The 21,894-nt window shown below is 35.3% G+C and overlaps 1 protein-coding gene across 27 annotated transcripts; it reads right to left on the bottom strand.

The window, feature by feature from the left end:
• Positions 1–863: 863 nt before the first annotated feature.
• Positions 864–13,784, bottom strand: LOC107877840. Of its 27 annotated transcripts, none has more exons than XR_007042797.1 (7): positions 13,647–13,777; positions 12,111–12,594; positions 11,278–12,031; positions 6,894–7,025; positions 5,761–5,821; positions 4,409–5,049; positions 864–1,276 (listed from the first exon to the last, which is right to left on the bottom strand). XR_007042797.1 is itself a non-coding variant. In XM_047393608.1 (3 exons), the coding sequence occupies exons 1-3, from the start codon at positions 10,010–10,012 to the stop codon at positions 1,240–1,242; spliced, it is 684 nt and encodes a 227-aa protein (XP_047249564.1). In that variant the 5' UTR covers positions 10,013–11,229; the 3' UTR covers positions 864–1,239. The 27 variants fall into 27 exon arrangements, 3 of the variants coding, with proteins under 3 accessions (XP_047249564.1, XP_047249563.1, XP_047249565.1); XR_007042799.1 differs by having other exon boundaries at positions 4,608–5,049; positions 11,236–12,031; XR_007042798.1 differs by having other exon boundaries at positions 11,236–12,031.
• Between the last annotated feature and the right edge of the window lie 8,110 nt (positions 13,785–21,894).

A 21,894-nucleotide genomic window follows, 5' to 3' on the forward strand; every position in this document is an offset into this window, starting at 1 on the left:
GAGGAAGAGGGGGAGAAAGAGGAGGAGGAGGAGGAGGAGGAGGAAGAAGAGGAGGAGGAAGAGGAGGAGGAAGAAGAAGAAGAAGAAGAGGAAGAGGAGGGGGAGGTGGAGGAGGAGGAGGAGGGGGAGGAGGAGGAAGAGGAGGAGGAGGAGGAGGAGGAGGAGGAGGAAGAAGAGGAAGAGGAGGAAGAGGAGGAAGAGGAGGAAGAGGAAGAGGAAGAGGAAGAGGAAGAGGAAGAGGAAGAAGAGGGGGAGGGGGAGGAAGAGGAGGAGGAGGAGGAGGAGGAGGAAGAGGAAGAAGAGGAAGAGGAGGAAGAAGAAGAAGAAGAAGAGGAGGAAGAGGAAGAGGAGGAGGAGGAGGAGGAGGAGGAGAAGAACAAGAAGAAGAAGAAGAACAGGAGGAAGAAGAGGAAAGAGAAGAAGAAGAAAAAGAGGAGGAGGAAGAAGAGGAAGAAGAAGATAAATATGCCCGTACTTTGCACAAACCTAACGTAAAAATTGATATATTATTCTTCTGTTTATCTCAAATAATGAAATAGGACCCAACGTAAAAGTCGATATATAATTCTTCTATTTATCTCAAATAATGAAATTAAAGAACATGAATCTACAAAATAATATGATATATTGATAGGTATATTAGATACGATGATAATTTTGATGAACACGATCCTTTTATCTTCGCCATTTCTGAAATCCAAATTGCAAAGAACACCCGCTACCAAACACCTACTGTAACAAAAAAGATCTACTGTAACAAAAAAGATCAACTGGCGATGATAGCAGTTATGACTTGGCAGAATCCTGAACCTTACCACGACCTCATGTATGATACAATTACTTCTCCAAACCACAATAACATATAAACAGAGAGAAAGCAAGGCATTTGGTACCATTGAACTTCATACAAAAGTGAACCCGTGGCAAACTAATATATGTAGGCTCATTAAAATTGCACATCAGGATATTCACCGACAAGCATCACACAAATGGAAGAATATATTTAGCTGCCAAATGCCTATATCCTTAAAAGCTTGGGGAAGCTAATTAAAGGCTAATTTCATCTTCATTTGATATCTCTATAGCACTCTTCCCATAAAGAAGATAAGGATTGGGGTCTGAGGTAGACAATATTTGATGCAATACTCCCACCTTTATCTCATTCATTTATATATTCAACATAGTTTCCTGATGCATCAAAATAACCTTCTTCTCACTCTTTATTTGGATTAAAAGGCTCTACTGCAATCCCGTCACCAACGAATGATTTATTTTCCTGCAACCAGTGACATTCCCTTATTTACACCACAAAGAAATACAAACAAGAGTAAATACATAATTACTCCTTGATGTTGGCCGGAATTTTCAAAAAGACACCTAAACTATACTTTTGACCTATTACCCTACGAATCTTACCTAAACCGTTGTAAATGCACCATTTTGACCAAAATTTTGACCCGGCGTGTCTACACGCACCTGAAGCGCGTGAATGGGAAAAAAAATTGAACCAACGAATTAAAATGTTCCATGTATAATAAAAAGGACCCACTTTTTAAATTTTGTATTTTAGATTTCTTTTTTCTTCATTTTCCATCTTCTTCCTTCATTTCATCTTCTTCATTTTTTTCTTTATTTTCCATCTTCTTCCTTCGTTTCTTCTTCTTCTTTTTCTTCTCCATTAATCTCCATTAATTGTGTCACTTGATTTTCTCCGAAGTTAAAAACTTATAGTTTCCGTCAAATATTCATAAACCAATAATGAAGATTGATGAAGAAGAAGGAAGAAATTACTCCGTACTAATGAGTAATGAGATTTCAATACCATTGTCTTCTTCAACTCCTCCATTAAAGCTCCATTAATGAAGTTTTATGATTCAAGTAAATGGTGTTGAAGATGAAAAATAAATTTAATCACAAAAAGAAAACTTGATTTCATAACTTTTACACAAATAAAGAAGAGATGTCAATACATGATTTTGTATTCCACTAGTTCGATTCATTAAGGAGAATTTTTTTTTTCTGAAATTTTCTAGCTTCAATGCAGAATTGGGGAAAAAGAAGAGAAAAAAAGAGTAATGACTATTAATAGAGAATTGGGGAAGAAGAAATGAAGATTGATTAATGGAGAATTAAGGAAGAAGATATGAAGATTGATTAATGGAGAATTACAGAAGAAGAAATTAAAATTGATTGATTGATAAATAAAATTAAAAGGAATTTTTTATTAAAAAATATTAAAAAAATAAAATTAAACGTATTTACACGTGACAATATCTGATTGGCGCGTGCATTGCACCCTCTTTGGTGTGACTAAAATTCAGCAAAAAATGATGTATTTGCAAAGGAATAAAGAAGAACCGTGGGGTAATTAGTCGAATTCAAAGTTTAAGTGTCTTTTTGAAAATCTCGACCAACATCAGTGGGGTAATTATGTATTTACTCAACAAACAAAAAGATCATAAAAGTACCATACACACATGCATTTAGCACTATAATAATCAAATTTCAATTATTGTTTAACATTTGATATGCCATAATGTCAATATTAGTTTAAACCCTTAAACGTGCTCGCTGGAATCACTTAGCCCATGGCTACTTAGCCTATGAAGCGATGACGCTTGTTCTCCCCCACCTCATTGTTTTAAATGCGAAAGCGATGACTTTAAATAACACTGATAATGGTAAAATCTTTTTCTCCAGACATCACGGCGTTATTACGTACAACTCAAACTGATTGATTTTCTTCAATACCTAACTAAAGACAAAAAATCAAAAACTCATAGAAAGTAAAAATTATCCATTGTACTATTGTTTGGCAAAACCAGTTGAATAGATGTGAAACCTATTAACATGTGCCACTAACCTCCCTAACACACCCCAACACCAACAGCTCTCCCTCATGTTCCCTACTATCTCTCCTTCTAAGAAATATAAGATCTGGTTATCCTTCTATCCTTAAAGTTTAGATTCAAAGAATTGTCCCGTGGTCGCTGGATTCACTTTGCCTATGGCCACTTAGCCTATGAAGCGATGATTCTTGTTCCGCTCTACCTCATTGCTTTAACTGACGAAGTGATGGCTTTAAATAACACTGATAATGGTAAAATCTTTTTCTCCAGACATCACGGCATTATTAAGTACAACTCAAATTGATTGATTTTCTTCAATACCTAACTAAAGACCAAAAATCAACAACTTATAGAAGTAAAAATTAGCCATTGTACTATTGTTTGGCAAAACCAGTTGAATAGATATGAAACCTATTAACATGTTCCACTAACCTCCCTAACACACCCTCACACCAACAGCTCTCCCTCATGTTCCCTACTATCTCTCCTTCTAATAAATATAAGCTCTGGTTATCCTTCTATCCTTAAAGTTTAGATTCAAAGAATTGCCCCGTGGTCACTGGAATTACTTTGCCCATGACCACTTAGCCTATGAAGCGATGACGCTTGTTCCGCCCTACCTCATTGCTTTAACTGACGAACCGATGACTTTAAATAACACTGATAATGGTAAATTTTTTTTCTCACGACATCACAGCATTATTAAGTACAACTCAAATTGATTGATTTACTAAAGACCAAAAATCAACACCTCATAGAAAGCAAAAATTAGCCATTGTACTATTGTTTGGCAAACCAATTGAATAGATATGGAACCTATTAACATGTGCCACTAAACTCCCCAACACACTCCCACCACCAACAGCTCTCCCTTATGTTCTCTACTATCTCTTTTCTAAGAAATATAAGCTTCAGTTATCCTTCTATCCTTAAAGTTTAGATTCAAAGAATTGCCCCGTGCTCGCTGGAATCACTTTGCCCATGGCCACTCAGCCTATGAAGCGATGATGCTTGTTCCGCCCTACCTCATTGCTTTAACTGACAAAGCGATGACTTTAAATAACACTGATAATGGTAAAAATTTTTCTCACGACATCACAGCATTATTAAGTACAACTCAAATTGATTGATTTTCTTCAATACCTAACTAAAGACCAAAAATCAACAACTCATAGAAAGCAAAAATTAGCCATTGTACTATTGTTTGGCAAACCAGTTGAATAGTTATGGAACCTATTAACATGTGCCACTAACCTCCCCAACACACTCCCACTACCAACAGCTCTCCCTTATGTTCCCTACTTTCTCTCTTCTAAGACATATAAGCTTCGGTTATCCTTCTATCCTTAAAGTTTAGATTCAAAGAATTTCCCCGTGCTCGCTGGAATCACTTTGCCCATGGCCACTTAGCCTATGAAGCCATGACGCTTGTTCCGACCTACCTTATTTCTTTAACTATCATAACTCTTACAAATTTGTAGAACTCTACACTTTTCTATATGTTGAGAAATTAGAGAAGAACTGAAGAAAATTAAAGCAAAAATCGAGAAAAAGCTCACCTGAAATTGGAAGAGAATATCGAGTGAAACTAAAAGATGCAATGAAAAGTAGCCAGAAAATAGGTTGATAAGCAATTGGAGTATGGCGGTATACCCCTACAAGGTAGTAAGGCTATTTCTAATAACAATTACACATCAAGTTACTAAAATTAATCAAATAAATACAAAAACATCACATTTTATTGAAGTGCCAACTCACCAGGAAATACGTCGAGCACGCTACTACAAGAACTAGGAATAGCCAAAGGTGTTTATGAGGCAATTTTTCGTCTTCACAAATCAAGTAGAGGGTCACAATGGCATTGCTGATTCTGTCAAAGCCTCGTCTATTCTTCTTTGTAAAAACATAGTTCTGTAACACTATATCTCAAAAGCCTCACTAAGGTCTGGATATTTAACATGCTCAGCAATAATCCAATCTGCTAGAATTTCAGCTTGATCATTTGACGATAATGCTGAAACCAATGAAACTATTGCTCCCTCGATACATTGGCAAAGGTCTTCGCTCATCTTGTATGGAAATGCAGCCTCCATTTTGCTTGTTTTATCAGAAATGGACTTTATTTTTCTTATGCATGGAAGCCATGTCTTGGGCAAGTCTACTCGACTTTCTACTGGAAGAACTGCAGTTCCATAACCTACTACTTCCAATACTTTTGATGTCAATACTATTAACTTTATCTTCAAAGCCCACATGACAGAATCAAGTCTTTTATATTCGATGACATTCAAAAGACTAAATAGAGTGTTCATCATATTGAAATTATCTTTGACTTGAATTGCTTTTTTTAAAGTTCATTCCAATCCATCAAACTATTCGAGTTATGATGCAAAAAATTTATAGATAAAGCAAACCATTACAATAATATATCCAAATTCACTCCCTCTTGATTGTAAGGAATTACTACAATTCCAACAAACAAAGTAAGGAGTCCTAATATAAAACTGTTATGTTGATGAGTTTGATACATTCTAGAAGGGTCATAGATAGTACAAGAGAGGGCTAATCTGTTATTGTTTTTTTTTCCATTGTTTGTCTGAGTTTGAATTCAACTGTTATGCGTTGTTTCTGTTGTCCAGGTTACTTTATATGTATTTATTTAACGGAAAAGAATCATATTTGCCAATTAAGTGTGTTGTCAGGAATCCACCATGGGACTACCAAGCACATTTACTTTAGATGGATTTGCAAGTCCCATATCTATATAACATGATATATAACAGCTAGCACATCATTAACATCGTACACATGAAAGACATAATAAGTAAAAAACACGTATGAACATTTTAGATTTCAAATCCTTGATAAGCTATCTTTTAAGCAAATAAAGGAAAGGACTACAGAGCAGTACCTATGATCTAATTTTGCCTGGAAGAGATTGCAGTGCTTCCTCACCAAAACCCAAGGAGCCTCTAAGATAAGATGAGAAAAAGAAGGTACTTACTTAGTCAAGTCATTAACTTCTGCTTGTCCAAAAAACAAAAGGAGGCTAGAAAAGGAAATATTTTGAGTATAGTAACAATCAATATATGCATTTTTCAGGCTTGGATTGCCAATAGTGTAGGAGTCTCATTCTTACAGGCCGAGGCAAATAAGAAGACACATTCCAATGATGTTGTTCCTAAGCATTTGATTTTTTATATTATTAGTATAATGCAAGGTAAGACTGCGTACAATACACTCTTGAAGGCATGATCAGGGGGGCATACAGGTTTTTTCTTCTTTTATTTGTGTTGATCTGAGCACCGCCCTAGCGAACTATTGGGTTGAGGGACCCATCCCAGACAACTTTCGAGTAGAGTCACTTCAAATAGCTTCAGTAAAGCTCTTAAAATACGAGAAATATCAATTGGTGGAAATTTTTGTGGTTGGTTCTTGAACCGATTCCATTTCAGGTTCCCCAATACAACAACAATGATTGGACTCCTTCACTGCATTAGATTAGCGCCCTATTGATCGTGTCTTCGGAGGGTTGGAGAAGTGTTAAATACTCTTTTAGGAAAGAACTCCTTGCCATCTTTACGCCTTATATGGGGCATAAATCACATAAATCAAAGTACAGGTCACAAGATGACCTAAAGTCCAGAAAAAACCCACTCTCCCCCAGGAGTGCTTTTGAGAACACATGCACCAGTTATTGCATCAACATCTTCTATAGATAGTTTACCAAGAATAGCAAAGGAGATTCCACCAAGAACTTCTATTGCTAAAAGAGCTAATTCAAGTGCAATACTTACTGTAACAAGAACAATGTGAACTCATTCTCAAGCAAGAGTACTGAATAAACTTCAGTTTTCCTAAAATCAACAACTTTAAAAACATCTAAAATTAGATTCTTTAGCGATACTTTTCCACATAAATACATAAACTGCCATGCTACTTAAAACTTTGGTTGATAACCAACAAAGTATCCTCTTAATCTAAGTTTGAGATTGAACTCCATTGCAAATGTAAATATGATGGGAGTTGAGTGACGAAGCTTACTCCATGACTATGTAGACATTGTTGTGGTCTTCATATGAATTATAAAATTTTACTAAATGGTTATGTCCTATCAAGGATCTTAATATATTCACCTCCCTTCTCACGTCCTCAATGTCTATTGCAGTTAGTCATCTGAAAAGGAAAATACATGATCATATATCTCAAATAAAACACCACCAGCACCACAACAACATCATACCCAGTATATTCCCACAAATCTCATTGATTCTTATTCTGAACAACTATGGGCATACATCAACTTACATTATGCAATACTCAAGCGAAATAAAAAGATCAAGATAGAAACACCAAAAAACAGCTTACTGAACATCTATAAATTCCATAAAATTTGGATTGGGGGGGGGGGGGGGGGAGGGACATGTCAAATACATTTCAAGCTATAATTAGCCTACCTATTAAGCAAGACAGACTTCCTAACTATAGATATGATAAAAATTTCCATCGACAAACTCTCAGCTTCCTTGAATAGACAAACAGATAACACTATTCAAGAAGATTTTACTGCAGTCATAAGATCCCTTAAACTCTACAAAATGTGAAAGGGAGGGGAAGGGGTTGTTGTAGGGAGTAATTATTCCTCCTTATCATATTACTCGTACAAGTAGAAGGCAAAGAAAACATATTGAGCGGTATCTCTCCATTTACTTTTTTTTTTAAAAAAACCAGTGCTACTTTAGTCTATATTTCATTCCCCTTCTTTGTTACTTCTAAACCAAATAAGGGACATGAACATGTTCTGAAATAGGATGAAAACACCTACAGAACTCAAGTGAAACTCAGAGAAAACTTCTAATTATATAGAGGAAGTTTAACCATACAAAGTGATTAAAGGAAAATGATAACTAACTCTCTGGATTGTCTAATTTCCTCCTTTATATACATGAGCTAATCCCACTAACCTGTACAACTGTCAACCACTAAAAAATAACCAACTCATTAAAGGACCCAATTAGTTATAACTAACTTTAACTACACTGTTATGTAACTAATAACTAACAAATCACGTTATATCTCCTTTCTCATTACTCCCTCTCAAGTTGGCAGGTCTAAAGACATTTAGCATGCCAAGCTTGGAAACTAAATATTCATGTTGTGGTCTAAACAACCCTTTCGTCATGATGTATGCTTACTATTCTTGCGTCTTTAAGTATTGTGTCTTGATCAGTCCCTTTTGTATCTTCTCTCCGATAAAATAACAATCTATATCTATATGTTTTGTTCTCTCATGGTACACTGGGTTTGCTGCAATTTGCAATGCAGCTTTACTATCAAAAAAAGAGTCACAGGCAACTCTAACTCTTCTCTTATTTCCTTGTACAAAGTAATACTCCACACTAGTTCTAAAACTGTAGAGGCCATGCTCCTATATTTTGATTCTGCCAAACTTCTAAAAATTATTGTCTGCTTCTTTGACCTCCATGATATCAAGGAATCTCCATGTTTAATCAAGAGTCCTGTTACTGACCTCCTTGTATTCGAACATGCTGCCCAATCTGCATCACAGAATGCCACTAGCTTGTTCTCTTTTCTGCTACTCATCAGAATTCCCATAGCTGGTTCCCTTTTTATGTATATTTACAACTTTGAGTGCTGCTTCCATATGAGTTCTTTTGGGATTTTGCAGGAATTGACTTAGTGTTTGAACTGCAAAGCCAATGTCTGGTCTAGTCCAAGTCAAATACAATAATCTTCCTATCAATCTTTGATAAGAACTCTTATTTGATAATTCTGTATCATCTTTAATTCTAATTACTTGATCAACCTCTGCAATATCTTTAATTCCAATTGCTTGATCAACCTCTGCAGTGGTTAGTTTTAAATTTCAGTCTAATGATGTCCAAGATGGCTTTGCTCCGATTTGTCCCATTTCTTTTATCAATTCTAAACTGTATTTCCATTGATTCACCAATATCCCTCTAGATGATCTGCTAAAATCTATTCCCAGGAAATATCTCAGTATTCCAAGATCTTTAATCTTGAATTTAGCATGTAGAGTTTGTTTGGTTTGTTCAATTAGCTTCAAATCATTACCAGCCACCAACATATCATCTACATATACTAGAATTACCACCACAAGTTCATGTTGTCGTTTGATGAACAAGGAATGATCCAAACTACTTTGCACAAAACCAGATTCTATCAGTGCAGTAGTAAGTAAGTTTGACATTCCATTGTCTGCTAGCTTGTTTAAGCTCGTATAAGGACTTTACTAGCCTGCATACCCTGCCTGAATACCCCCGCCCCCGGATAGTAAAACCCTCAGGTAAAGACATGTAGACTTTCTCATACAGATCACCCTGAAGAAATGCATTGTAGACATCCAACTGATGAATATGCCAATCAGAAACTGCAGCAACAGAAATAACACTCCTCACTATCACCATCTTAACCACCAGAGAAAAAGTATCATGGTAATCAAGGCCAGCTTTCTGATTATATCCCTTGGAAACTAATCTGGCTTTGGATTTAAACTTCACCTTGTAAACCCATTTGCATCTAATAGAAGTCTTACTAGGTGGAAGAGGAACTAAAATCCAGGTCTTATTTGCTTCAAGTACTTGAATTTCTTCCTGCATAGCTGCGATCCATTTAGGATCTGAGCAAGCATCTTGGTACGATTGAGGTTCAGCAACACAAGAGAAAGCCAATAAGTAAGATTGATAATGAGAAGACAATCCATCATGACTTAAAGAGTGAGAAAGAGGATAGGAAAAGGATTCTGCAGCATGATTAGTAACATAATCAGTCATCCAAGTTGGCTTTTTCTTACACGTGGTGGAGTGCCAAGAAGGGAAAGGTTGAGCAATAGGTGGTACTACTGGAATGACTGCATCAATAAAAGCAGCGGACGACTCAACAGTGGAGTCAGGAGCAGACTTCTTGGGCAATAAATGAGATGGATCGGCAACAAGTTCAGGGATATCGAGAAGGACATTCTCAAAAAAATCGATAGATACATCAACAAAAGGTGGTGCAGTGGGGGTAGAAGAATGGAATGGAAAGGTGTCTTCTCTAAATGACACATCTCTTGAGATAAAGAAAGTATTTGTGAGCATATTATAAAGCACATAACCTTTTGTGACCTCTGAATATCCCATGTTAACTGAGGGAATAGCTCTGGCCTCAAATTTGTCACCAACAGGCAAATATTTAGCATAACATAAACACCCTAGTGTTCTCAAGTGGTCTATAGTACCTTTGCATCATGAAAGACCTCAAAAGGAGTCTTCCCTTGTAAAGTTGAGGAAGGTAACCTGTTGAGCATGTAATTAGCACCAAGAATCCAGTGACCCTAAAATTTCAAAGGAATAGAACGTTAAAATCTAATAGCCCAAGCCAGCTCCAAGATGGACCTGTGTTTCCTTTCGACAACCCCATTCTGCTGAGGGGTGTAAAAACATGATTGTTAATGGATGATGCCATGAGAACTAAACAAATCAGTGTAAGCAGAATTAACAAATTCTGTACCATTATCTGACCGCAATATTTTAATTATTTTCTCAAATTGAGTTTGGACCAGCTGTATAAAATGCTTTAACACCACGATAACATCACTTTTCTGTTTTAATAGGTAAACCCAAGTCATGCGAGAATATTCATCTACAATAGTAAAAAATAATCTATTTCCATCAAAATTAGGTACATGAAATGGTCCCCATACATCCAAGTGCAGTAATTAAAAAATGGAAGATGTTTTTGATGTATTGTCAGTGAAAGGTAATCTAGTATGTCGAGCAAGTGGACATACTTCACATTTGTCTAGAACTTGCTTACATTCAGCATGACTAAGACTAAGTAATTTTTCCATTGCTCCAATAGATGCATGGCCCATCTTTTTATGCCAAAGTAGGATGTCCAGCTTATTCCTTCTCGCTATCAGTCCTCTAGGAACTTGTTTATTCTTATTATCAATCCATTATGGTGCAATAGGTAAAGTCCCTCAACTTCCTCATCAATATCCAGTACTTTTCCACTTAAGAGGTCCTGGCGAAAAACTTGACTGAGCAATTTAGCTCTTTAGGAGCTAACCTGGATACTGACAAGACATTATACTTAATGTCTAGTATGTATAGCACATTTTTAATGGAATTTCCATCCATAATGTCACAATGACCAACATGTGAAACATCGACAGTCTTTCCATTAGGTAAGTGAACCTTTCTACTACGGACAACACTAGGTTCTATTTCAGCACTTAACAACTCTTTGTTGGAAATCATATGATTTGCTACACATGTATCTACTATCCATTCCACTTTATTACCATTCACACAAGACCATTAAACTTTATTATCATTCACACAAGAAGTAGATATAATACCTGTAATCTGAGCATCAACCACAGATGATGTAAACATATTACCTCCCATGTTTGCTGAGTCGGTGTGTTCAGTTAAGAGAGCTGAACTATCAACTGTATTGTCTTTGTCAATGATCTTCTTAAACTGAGAATAATGATGAGGATTATTTATGTGTTGCACCATATCACCATATTATTGTTGTAAGTAGTTGTGACTTTCAGACATCTTACTGGATTCTCCACCAAAATATTGTGCACTTCTCCCATTTTCATAGCACTTTGCATTCCTGTGAAGATTATGTCCTGAGTTATTGTAATTGTCCACATATGTAGCTGCTTTGTGTTGACCCCTGCCATGAGAAATTCTCACATTGGGTGAATTTTCTTTACTCTCACCTCCCCTCATGTATGAACCATTGTTATTCCCAGAACTTCTATTGAATTTGAAATCCGAAGGATAGCCATGCAATCGATAGCAGTCATCCGAAACATGTCCCATCAATTTGCAGTATTCACATTTTGCACTCCGATTAGGGTTCCAATTTTGCTGAAACTTATTGTTAGTAGGATGTTTAGCATTTATGTAGGCAGCTATCTCCAGATTTGTAGTTGTGGTTGTAGAATTAGTTAACATCTTTTGGCTCTTTCTTTCAATCAATCATCATAAAGTATGCCTGATTAACGGAAGGAAGGGGAATGAGCATAAGAATTTGAGTGCGTGATTGTTCATATGTTTTGTTGAGACCCATTAAGAATTGCAGAAGCTTTTGCCTCGTCATAAATTCACCAAATTCCCTTGATTTTGCATAATCACATCCTGGAAAAGGAACTAAACAATCAAATTTTGCCCAAAGCAAACGCAGCTTAGTGAAATATTCTACAATACTGTAGGGTACCTTGTGTCGTAGTTGCAATTTCTCTGTACAATTGAAAAATGCGCGAACCATCAGCTTTATCAAATTACTCCTTGAGATCATTCCAAACAGCACATGCATCAGAAGAATAGACAATTCCCCCTAACAGCTCCTTCGAAACATAATTCATAATCCATGAAAGGACAATAGCATTGCACCTTTCCCACAGATCAGCTAGATTAGGACCAAAATTTGCTTTTTTGCACTTTCCATCAATTAGACCCAACTTATTTCTGCCAAGTATCGCAATGCGCATCGATCGACTCCATACAGAATAGTTTTCTGATCCCGTTAACTGAATGGAGATTAAAATAACTCCTGAAGTATCTGCTGTACTAAAAAAATAGAGGATGATTATAACCATGTTTCTTCGGAAAGGTGTTGTCCAATTCAGCCTTCATTGTAGCTTGTCGTCTTCAACTTTGCGTTCCCAGCTAAGACTAAGCCATATCCATGGCTGAAGGCTCTGATACCATATTGTGAAATAGGATGAAAACACCTACAGAACTCAAGTGAAACTCAGAGAAAACTTCTCATTATATAGAAGAAGGCTAACCATACAAAGTGATTAAAGAAAAATGATAAATAACTCTCTGGATTCTCTAATTTCCTCCTTTATATACAAGAGCTAATCCCACTAACCTGTACAACTGTCAACCACTAAGAAATAACCAACTCATTAAAGGACCCAATTAGTTATAACTAACTTTAACTACACTGTTATGTAACTAATAACTAACAAATCACGTTATATCTCCTTTCTCATTAGAACATCAGATGGAACTTACCAGCCTTCAGGAACAAACAAACCAAGCCATCCACATCATACGTGGACCCATATGAACCAGCTTTTGTAAATTTTGTGAATTGTTTAGGTACAACAAATACTATTAGTCTCATCTCAATGATCATATCGAAAATTTTGGTATTCCAAACTCAAACGGTAACTTTTTGGACACCAATGATCAACTACAGAAAAAGAGATCACCCCCTTCTCCTTGACTCCCCTTAGACCCTTAGGCTGTTCTTCCTCTTTTCATTGCACCCAATTATAATATCAATACTCTAATACTCACAGTTAGTCCCAATTCAGTGCACTTTACGGCCAATGAACATATTTCTAGGTCCTTAAAACGGTCACCAACATAACAAACATAATCACAAACACCACAAAGCATGTCATTGCAATAGAAGCTGCAAAAAGCTTCCTCATTTCATCACTTTACATCCTTTTAACTTAATTACCAAAAATATTAAGAAACTTAAATCATCAACTATACCACCGAAGGAAACAATAGATAATGGATCCATTTGAAAAACAAAAATTATGAATAGTACAAAAAAGATATTTGAAAATAGAAAGACACAGAGTCAAACACTATAATCTATATAACAGATCTGGACACTACTACACAAGTAGTAAAAAGGAGAAAAATTCAACTACCTTTGACTACATAGATAAAAGATCATATCACTAAAATCAAACTTGAAACAGAAAAAAAATACAAAATGCCAAACCTTTGATTTTGGAATGAGTCATGGCGTTGGCAGAACATTCAAGGTGGATAGCTACGGAGAGAACAATTTCAACTCTGCTTTCCTTCTAAAAGGATGGAGAGAATTGAGAAATTTTTTAAATGAGAAAAGTGATGCGACTGAGAGTATCTGGAGACTTCTAGGTTATTAGTTGTCAGAGATATTATTTATGTGAAATTACAACATTACCCTTGATCGTTCCTCCGCTGCCTCTTTGTATAGTAGTCCTCATGTATTATTTTAATTTAAAATTTTATAATTGAATTATATATGGTGCTATTTTTTTATAAATATCTTTTTGTTACTTATTAAATGATTACCAAAGAGTATTTCGATAATCTTATGATGCAAGAAAATGGTTACACATGCATATTGCTTTTTCCTTATATTTATTAGTGTTGTCCTCATTTTTATGGTGTAATATAATGGTTACACATGCATATTGATTTTTCCTTATGTTTATTAGTTTTGTCCTCATGTATCATTTTAATAGTATTTTTATTTAGACCTTTATAATTTAATTATACATGATAGTAAATTTTTATAAATATCTTTTTGTTCCCTTATTAAATTACTTTATTTTTATACCCCAAGGGTATTTCGGTAATTTTATGGTGCAATAAAATGGTTATACACGCATATTTTTTTCCCTTATATTTATTAGTTTTGTCATCATTTTTATGGTGCAATAAAATGGTTACACATGCATATTGATTTTTTCTTATATTTATTAGTTGTGTCCTCATGTATTAATTTAATAATGTTTTTATTTAGACTTTTGTAATTGAATTATACATGATAGTAATTTTTTATAAATATCTTTTTGTTTCTTAATAAATGACTACCGGGTGTATTTCAGTAATTTTATGGTGCAATAAATATTTCTAAATCAATGTATGTCTCCTCAACTTATATATTTGAAACTTTCAAATAAGACGTGCATCACGTACTTTTTCAGGAATATCCAAACGAGAGACGTGCCGCCAATTGTAGTTGCAACAATCTAACTATATTTTTATCCACTTATATAATCACTTTTGTATTGGTTAGATTAGTCTAGCAAGCTCCATTTTGTTCCACATTAAATGTATATATTATGTTAACATCGATTCATTGTACTACTTTTCTTTTCTTTTACTCCTATACTAAACAATTAAAACAAGTAGGAAATAATCTTCCCCAAAGTTGGATTTCTTTTGCATATTAGTGTTGCCAAAATGACCGTGCCTTATATGGGCATAGGTATCTAGTATATATATGTGCTACTCGTATTTGGTCCATGCTTGACCCATTAGTATTAAATTTTTGTCATAAATATATTATCATATATAGTAAATGTTTACTTTACCATATATAGTGGATGTCTACTTTATCATATATAGTGATTGTCTATTTATGAAAAAGTTAGAAACCCAAGGTTAGTTTATCCCTATAAATAAAGGGATTCTCTTTCATTGTAATTGAACTCCTCAAGAATTCCCATGAGAAATAAAGAAATCTCTTCTCTTCTCTTTCTATTCTTCTTGTTCTTTGTTTTATATTTCATAACACGTTATCAGCACGAGACTCTGCCAAACAAGGTGAGATTATAAATCTAAAGGTAATTTCAAGGTTAGCGATTCCTTATGTTATTTGTCTTTTGCTACTAATGATATAATTATTGTTGGATTTGAGAAAAAATAATTGGTTTGGAACCACTTATGATTTCAATTTGTTCATGAAGAACAATGTTGTTAAAAAATATGAGATAAATTTAAGTCTCATCTCATTAAAAGGGTAAAACATTGGATTAAAAAGTTCCAATGCACCATGTTGATAAAATATTGGGTTCAAGTCCCATCGATGTATAACCTAAGACCCCTTTATACGGATAAGAAATTGAGTTTGAATCTCAATGTGCTATATTGGTGATATTATGATAGCTAAGTTAAACCAATATATTTTTGGTGAAAGACATGAAATTTGTCTGATTGAATATGTTTCATTCTTGACCTGAATGCGGTAGCAATATATGATAAGTATTAAAGATGACAAATTGCTATATTCTTGAAGTGATGTTGTAGCAATATATGATATCCCCGAAAGGTATGTTAAAAGAAATATTCTCTACATTACATGCACACTTCGATTTGCTCTAAAATTAGCAATATTTTTAAAGAGGTTATAAGCTATCATAATTTGATAGACTTAACACACAATTATGTTTTATTCCCGAAAATGAAAATTTTGATTATTATAAGTACAAATCCATCCCCAGGGTGAATGTAATAATATTTTGTAAAGCTTATTAATATAAACGTGCACTTAATTGTGATGGTATCACAACTCACTTCCGAAAGAGGCAAAATAATTGAGAAGAGATTTTGAAATTTACTACTAAAGTAGTAAATCTAAAATTTATTCATGTAATAGTAAATCTGAAATTTAATGAAGTAAAAAGACATATATCATGATAAACTTGGAGTTTACTAGAAGTTCACTAAACGTAATGGAGTAAGTTTTATTAGGAATAGTGGTCTTTTAAAAGAAAAAGATAATATATTTAATAGGCAAGAGTCATTTTGACCCATCAAGTAATAGCAGGGCAATTTTAGATCACATTATAAACATTAGAAGTATTTTATAGACCAAACTATTAATTGAAGATATTTTTATTTAGTTTCACATAACTTAACGACATTTTTAATCTTTTCTTCATAAAATTTTAATATTCTTCACATATTCATATCAGCTCTCTCTTTTTTAATTAAAAAAAAGAAAAGAAAATGTAATGAACTAATTTCCATACTTCCTTAATTTGGCCCTAAATTTGACTGAACTTACGAATGCGTGCGTATAAGGCAAATAATATAATCAGCAACCTAAAAAGGGACAAGAGATCCATAAAAAGTCACACCCTAAATCAATTATAAAGCTCCAGGTGGGATTGATTTTAAGAGCCCGTTTGGGATTACTGTTAGAAAACTGTTTATTTGAGAATTACTTTTATAAAATAGCTTTTCACAAAGTGTTTTTAAAAAAATAATTTGTGTTTAATAAATTCATTTAAAAAGTGCTTTAGATAAACAGATTGTGCTTCGATAATCTTTTTTAAGAAGTGCTTTGAGAGACGAATGACCAAAAACGATATGTATCAATAGATTTTTACTACTAAAATTATTTTATAGAGAAAATTTATTTTAAATATCTATTATAATATTTTTAATTAAACTTTTATTTTTATTTAATTAAAAGTACCTACTATAAAATTTTCAATCAATATTTATATACACAGATACATTAAAAAAAATTAAATAATGATATATTACTTAAATAATTTAAGCATTACTTAAAAACATTTAACAAAATAAATTTAAAACTTATTTTATAAATTAAATCACTACATATGAAAAAATTCACCAAATGATAACAAATATGTCACTTTTCATGAATTATTTATTTAAAATCAAATATTTGACATATAATTTACAATTGTTGTCAAAATACCATCTGATCTTGCAACGTAATTTGTCCGTCACTTATTATCATTAATAATAAAAAATAAAGAGTTATATATTTTTCGATCATTATCATCAATGATATTTTCAATTTTATTTAATTAAAATTAGTGAAAATAAAATATTAATATATAAATCATACAACAACAACAACACACCTAGTGTATTTCCACATAGTAGGGTTTGGGGAGGGTAAAGTGTACACAAACCATACAACTACCTCAGTGAAGTAGAGAGGTTGTTTCCAATAGACCCCGAGCTCAGGACAGATAACAATATAACAAACACAAAACATAAAATCATATAAACTAATATACTATGCAAAATAAACTAATACTACTAGATAATACAGGAAATAATACAACCACCAGATAATACTATAAACTATCTATTCGAAATCATAGACATCACCCAACCGCAAACAAAAAACTCCAGACGCAAACAAAGTACTCCCCATACTGTTACAGACACACTTCTACCCTCTAACCCTCTACCCTAATTCGCGTCCTTTATACCTTCCTATTAAGGGTCATGTCCTCCGTAAGCTGTAATTGCTCCATATCATGCCTAATTGCCTCCCTTCAATATTTCTTCGGTCTATATCTACCATGATTAAGACCATCCCTACCCAGCGTCTCACACCTCCATATTGAAGCATCTGAGCCCCTCTTTCTCACATGCTCAAACCAACGTAACCTCACTTCTCCCATATTGTCCTCTACCGAAGTTACTCTCACCTTCTCCCGAATAATCTTATTCCTAACTCTATCTCTCCTGGTAAGGCCACACATCCATCGCAACATCCTTATTATCTGCCACCTTCAACTTTTAACTGTGGGAGTTCTTAACTGGCCAACACTCTGCTCCATACAATATAGCCGCCCGGACTGTCACTTTGTAGAATTTACCTTTAAGCTTCGGAGGCAACTTCTTATCACACAAGACCCCCGAAGCGAGCCTCCATTTCAACCACTCTGCACCAATACGGTATGCGACATCCTCGTCAATCTCACCATTCTCCTGAATCATGGACCCTAGATATTGAAACTGTCCCTTTTCTAAATGACCTGAGAATCCAGATTTACTACCACGTCAGCCTTTTACGATGAATCACTAAACTTATATTTCAAGTACTCCGTCTTGGTCCTGCTAAATTAAAATCCTTTAGACTCAAGGTTCTGTCTCTAAATCTCCAACTTATCATTAAATTCTCCCTGAGTCTCATCAATCAGTACCCATCATTAGAAAATAACATACATCAAGGCGCATCTCATTGAATACATCGCATAAAAACATCCAATACTAAGGCAAATAAAAATAGGCTAAGAGTTGATGCCTGATGCAGACCTATCAGAATGGGAAAATAATCTGAATCTTCACCTACGTTCCTTATATGAGTCTTCACGCCATCATATATGTACTGAATCAACCTAGTGTATGCCTCGAGAACCTTTCTAGCCTCCAAGAATCTTCATGGAATCTCCATGGGGACTTTGTCATATGCCTTCTCAAGATCAATGAATATCATATCCAAGTCCTTCTTCCTCTCTCAAAATTGCTCAACTAATCTCCTCACGAGGTAAATAGCCTCCGTAGTAGAGCGACCTGGAAGAAAATCAAACTGATTCTCAGAGATATTCATGATCCTCTCCAGCCTCAACTCTACCACCGTTTCCCAAACCTTGATAGTATGACTTAACAACTTAATACCCCTATAGTTGTTGCAACTCTGAATGTCCCCCTTGTTATTATATAGTAGAATTATCTTACTCCTCCTTAAAGCTTTGAACATCTTCATCGCCCTAAAAATGATGTTAAACAGCCTTGTCAACCACTCCAAACCCGCCCCGCTAATGCTCTTCCAAAATCCACCGAAATCTCGTTTGGCCCAGTCGACCTATCCCTAAGCATCCTGCGAATATCCCCCTTGACCTCCTCAGCTTGATACATCTACAATACCCATAATTGCGACATATCTTAGAGTTCTCCAAGTCCTCTAAACAAAACCTTTGTCCCCCTTGTCATTCAAAAGTATATGGAAATAGGACTGCACCTCTTCCTAATGAGGGCATCCTCAACCAACACTGGACCATCCTCTCCCTTGATTCACTTCACTTGGTCAAGGTCACGAGCCCTCCACTCCCTGGCCTTGGAAAGCTCATACAACTTCTTATCCTTGCCTTTCTCCTCTAAAGCCACATACAGTCACTCAAAAGCTGCTGTCTTGGCCGCCATAATCGCTAACTTAGAATCTCTTTTATCTACCTTATACTCCTTTCTATTAGTTTGTATATTCTCATCATCCTTGCTCTTAACTAACTTATCATAAGCTATTTTCTTAGTCTTTACCTACCTCTTAACTTCTTTGTGCCACCACCAGTTCCCCCAATGCTTGCTAGATCGGTCTCTTAAGAAACCCAACACCTCTCTAGTGGTCTTCCTAATGTAACTAGAAGTCATCTCCCACATATTATCCATATCTCCTCTACTCTCCTAAGCCCCCTTAGTCGTCAACTTCTTCCCCATTTTAAAAGCACTAGCTAAACTCTAGATACACCACTTATTTCTTGGCAAAACCTCTGCTCTTCTCATCTTTCTGCCCTTATTGATTACTAAGTCCATCACTGACAACTTATGTTGAGTTTAAAGATTCTCGCTAGGTATGACCTTACAGTCTCTACAAATCACTCTATCCCTCTTCCTAAGTAGCAAAAAGTCTATGTGGGTCTTGGCCACAAACTACGAAAGGTAATACGATGCTCCTCTCTCTTTGGAAAGCTCGAATTCACCACCCACAATCCAAAAGCCCTAGAAAAATCCAAAAGAGAAGCTCCTCCTTCATTCCGTTTCCCAAAACCAAAATTGCCATGCACATCATCATAACCTCTCGATAAAGACCCAATATGCACATTGAAATATCCTCCAATGAAAAACATCTCTGTTCTTGAAATACCTCTGACCACCGCATCTAAATTCTTCTAAAAATTTTTCTTCTCCTCCTCGTCCAATCCTTCTTGCGGAGTGTAGGCACTAATAACAATTAAAGTAAACTTTATCTACTAAGATACCTACCCCATTCCTATCCCTCATGCTATCAGAGTACCACAACTTATACCCATCCACATCCCTCACCTTAGATCCTACCCATTTGGTTTCCTAGACACAAGCTATACCAATCCTCCTCTACCTAAGAATCTTCATGCGCTCTATGGACTTACCTTGAAGAGTCACTATGTTCCAAGACCCAATTCTCAACTTGGAATCTCCTTTATCCCACCTAACCTTACTACCCATAGCCTCCAACCCCAAACTCGATCCTAGACCCACCCCAAACCTATCGTCAAACCCAGACCCCACCCTCACCCTAGACCCTAATCTCGACCCTAACCCTAACCTCGACCTAAAACATGACCATAGTTTACCATTGTCCACCCCAACCACTACTCAAAAGAATATGAGAAAAAAGTGAGCAAATACGTAGGGCTTAAAAACAAATAGGAAAGGCTACAAAGACGCAAAGGTAGTAATGAGATAAATCTATAGGAAATACTCAAGAAACAACCGTGAATACCTAGGACCATAAAGCGAATAAAATATAACATAAGTTTGACAAACAACAATCAATAACAAGAACTATACTAGTCACAATAACTCTGGTCAGCTTTAGAAAGTAACACCAACACAAGTAGAAAATACCAACACGTACCATAGTAAATAGATATACTAGTCTCAACTAACTCCTACTTGGTAAGAGAGAAACAAGAACCAATAATTCTATAAGAACAATCAAGATAAACAGACAAGAAACCATGAGAGAAAAGACTAAAAAATAGGTATCAAAGACACACGATGTATCCGCCTCCAAATAATCAGGAACCTAGACCAGATAAACTAGAAGAGACAAAAATGAATGCACCTGATCCTGAGAAGATAAAGTGAGGATGTTTTCTTGATTGTTTCGTTCAACTTTGGCAAGTTGGTGGAGAAATTAGTCACTGAAATATTTATGCCACTTTCATTACCTATTATTGATATCATCCCTGAACTTGAACTCTAAAAAATAAATTGTCTACTAAAAAATATATGCATGATTTGCCAGCAAAATCTGGTGTCAGAGTATTACCATTGGTGCTTGACCGAAAGACCTTTGAAAAACTTGATCTGGGTTACTATTATTTCTTGGTCGTCGTTGGACTATTGATTTCGAAAGTGGAATTGGTTTATCTCTCATTTGAAAATATGGGGTACCGACAGAGATGGGGTGACCAGGTGGAGAGGAAGAAGGAGCGAGAGAGAGAAAAGTGGGTTAAAAAGATCTAAGAGATCCAAGAGAATATTACCTTACCTACCGCCAACGAAAGTGTCAGGTCCAGACTCAACTGTCGGTTATTGGTGCTCGTAAAGGTGTCACAACCCGAACTTGGTCCTGGCCGTGACAGGTAATCTCAAGCCCAGCATAGTTCGGAGACAACCCCCTTAACCTTACCTCAAGATCACATAAATATAAATAGCAAAAGTCAACACTACCAATGATAGATAAATAATACCAAATGAAGTCTCAAGAGTCAATATAAGACAACAATACCATCCCACTATTATCCACAAAAGCCTCTAAAACTAGAATACCAACTAAGTCGGGATATGCTCCCGACTATGATAAAAAAGAATCCAAAGTACTAAAATAGTAATATAAGAACAATGAAATGATAGGGCCTTCGAAAGAATGGAGGCCC

The sequence above is a fragment of the Capsicum annuum genome, chromosome 7 (assembly GCF_002878395.1).
Source record: "Capsicum annuum cultivar UCD-10X-F1 chromosome 7, UCD10Xv1.1, whole genome shotgun sequence".
NCBI lineage: Eukaryota > Viridiplantae > Streptophyta > Magnoliopsida > Solanales > Solanaceae > Capsicum > Capsicum annuum.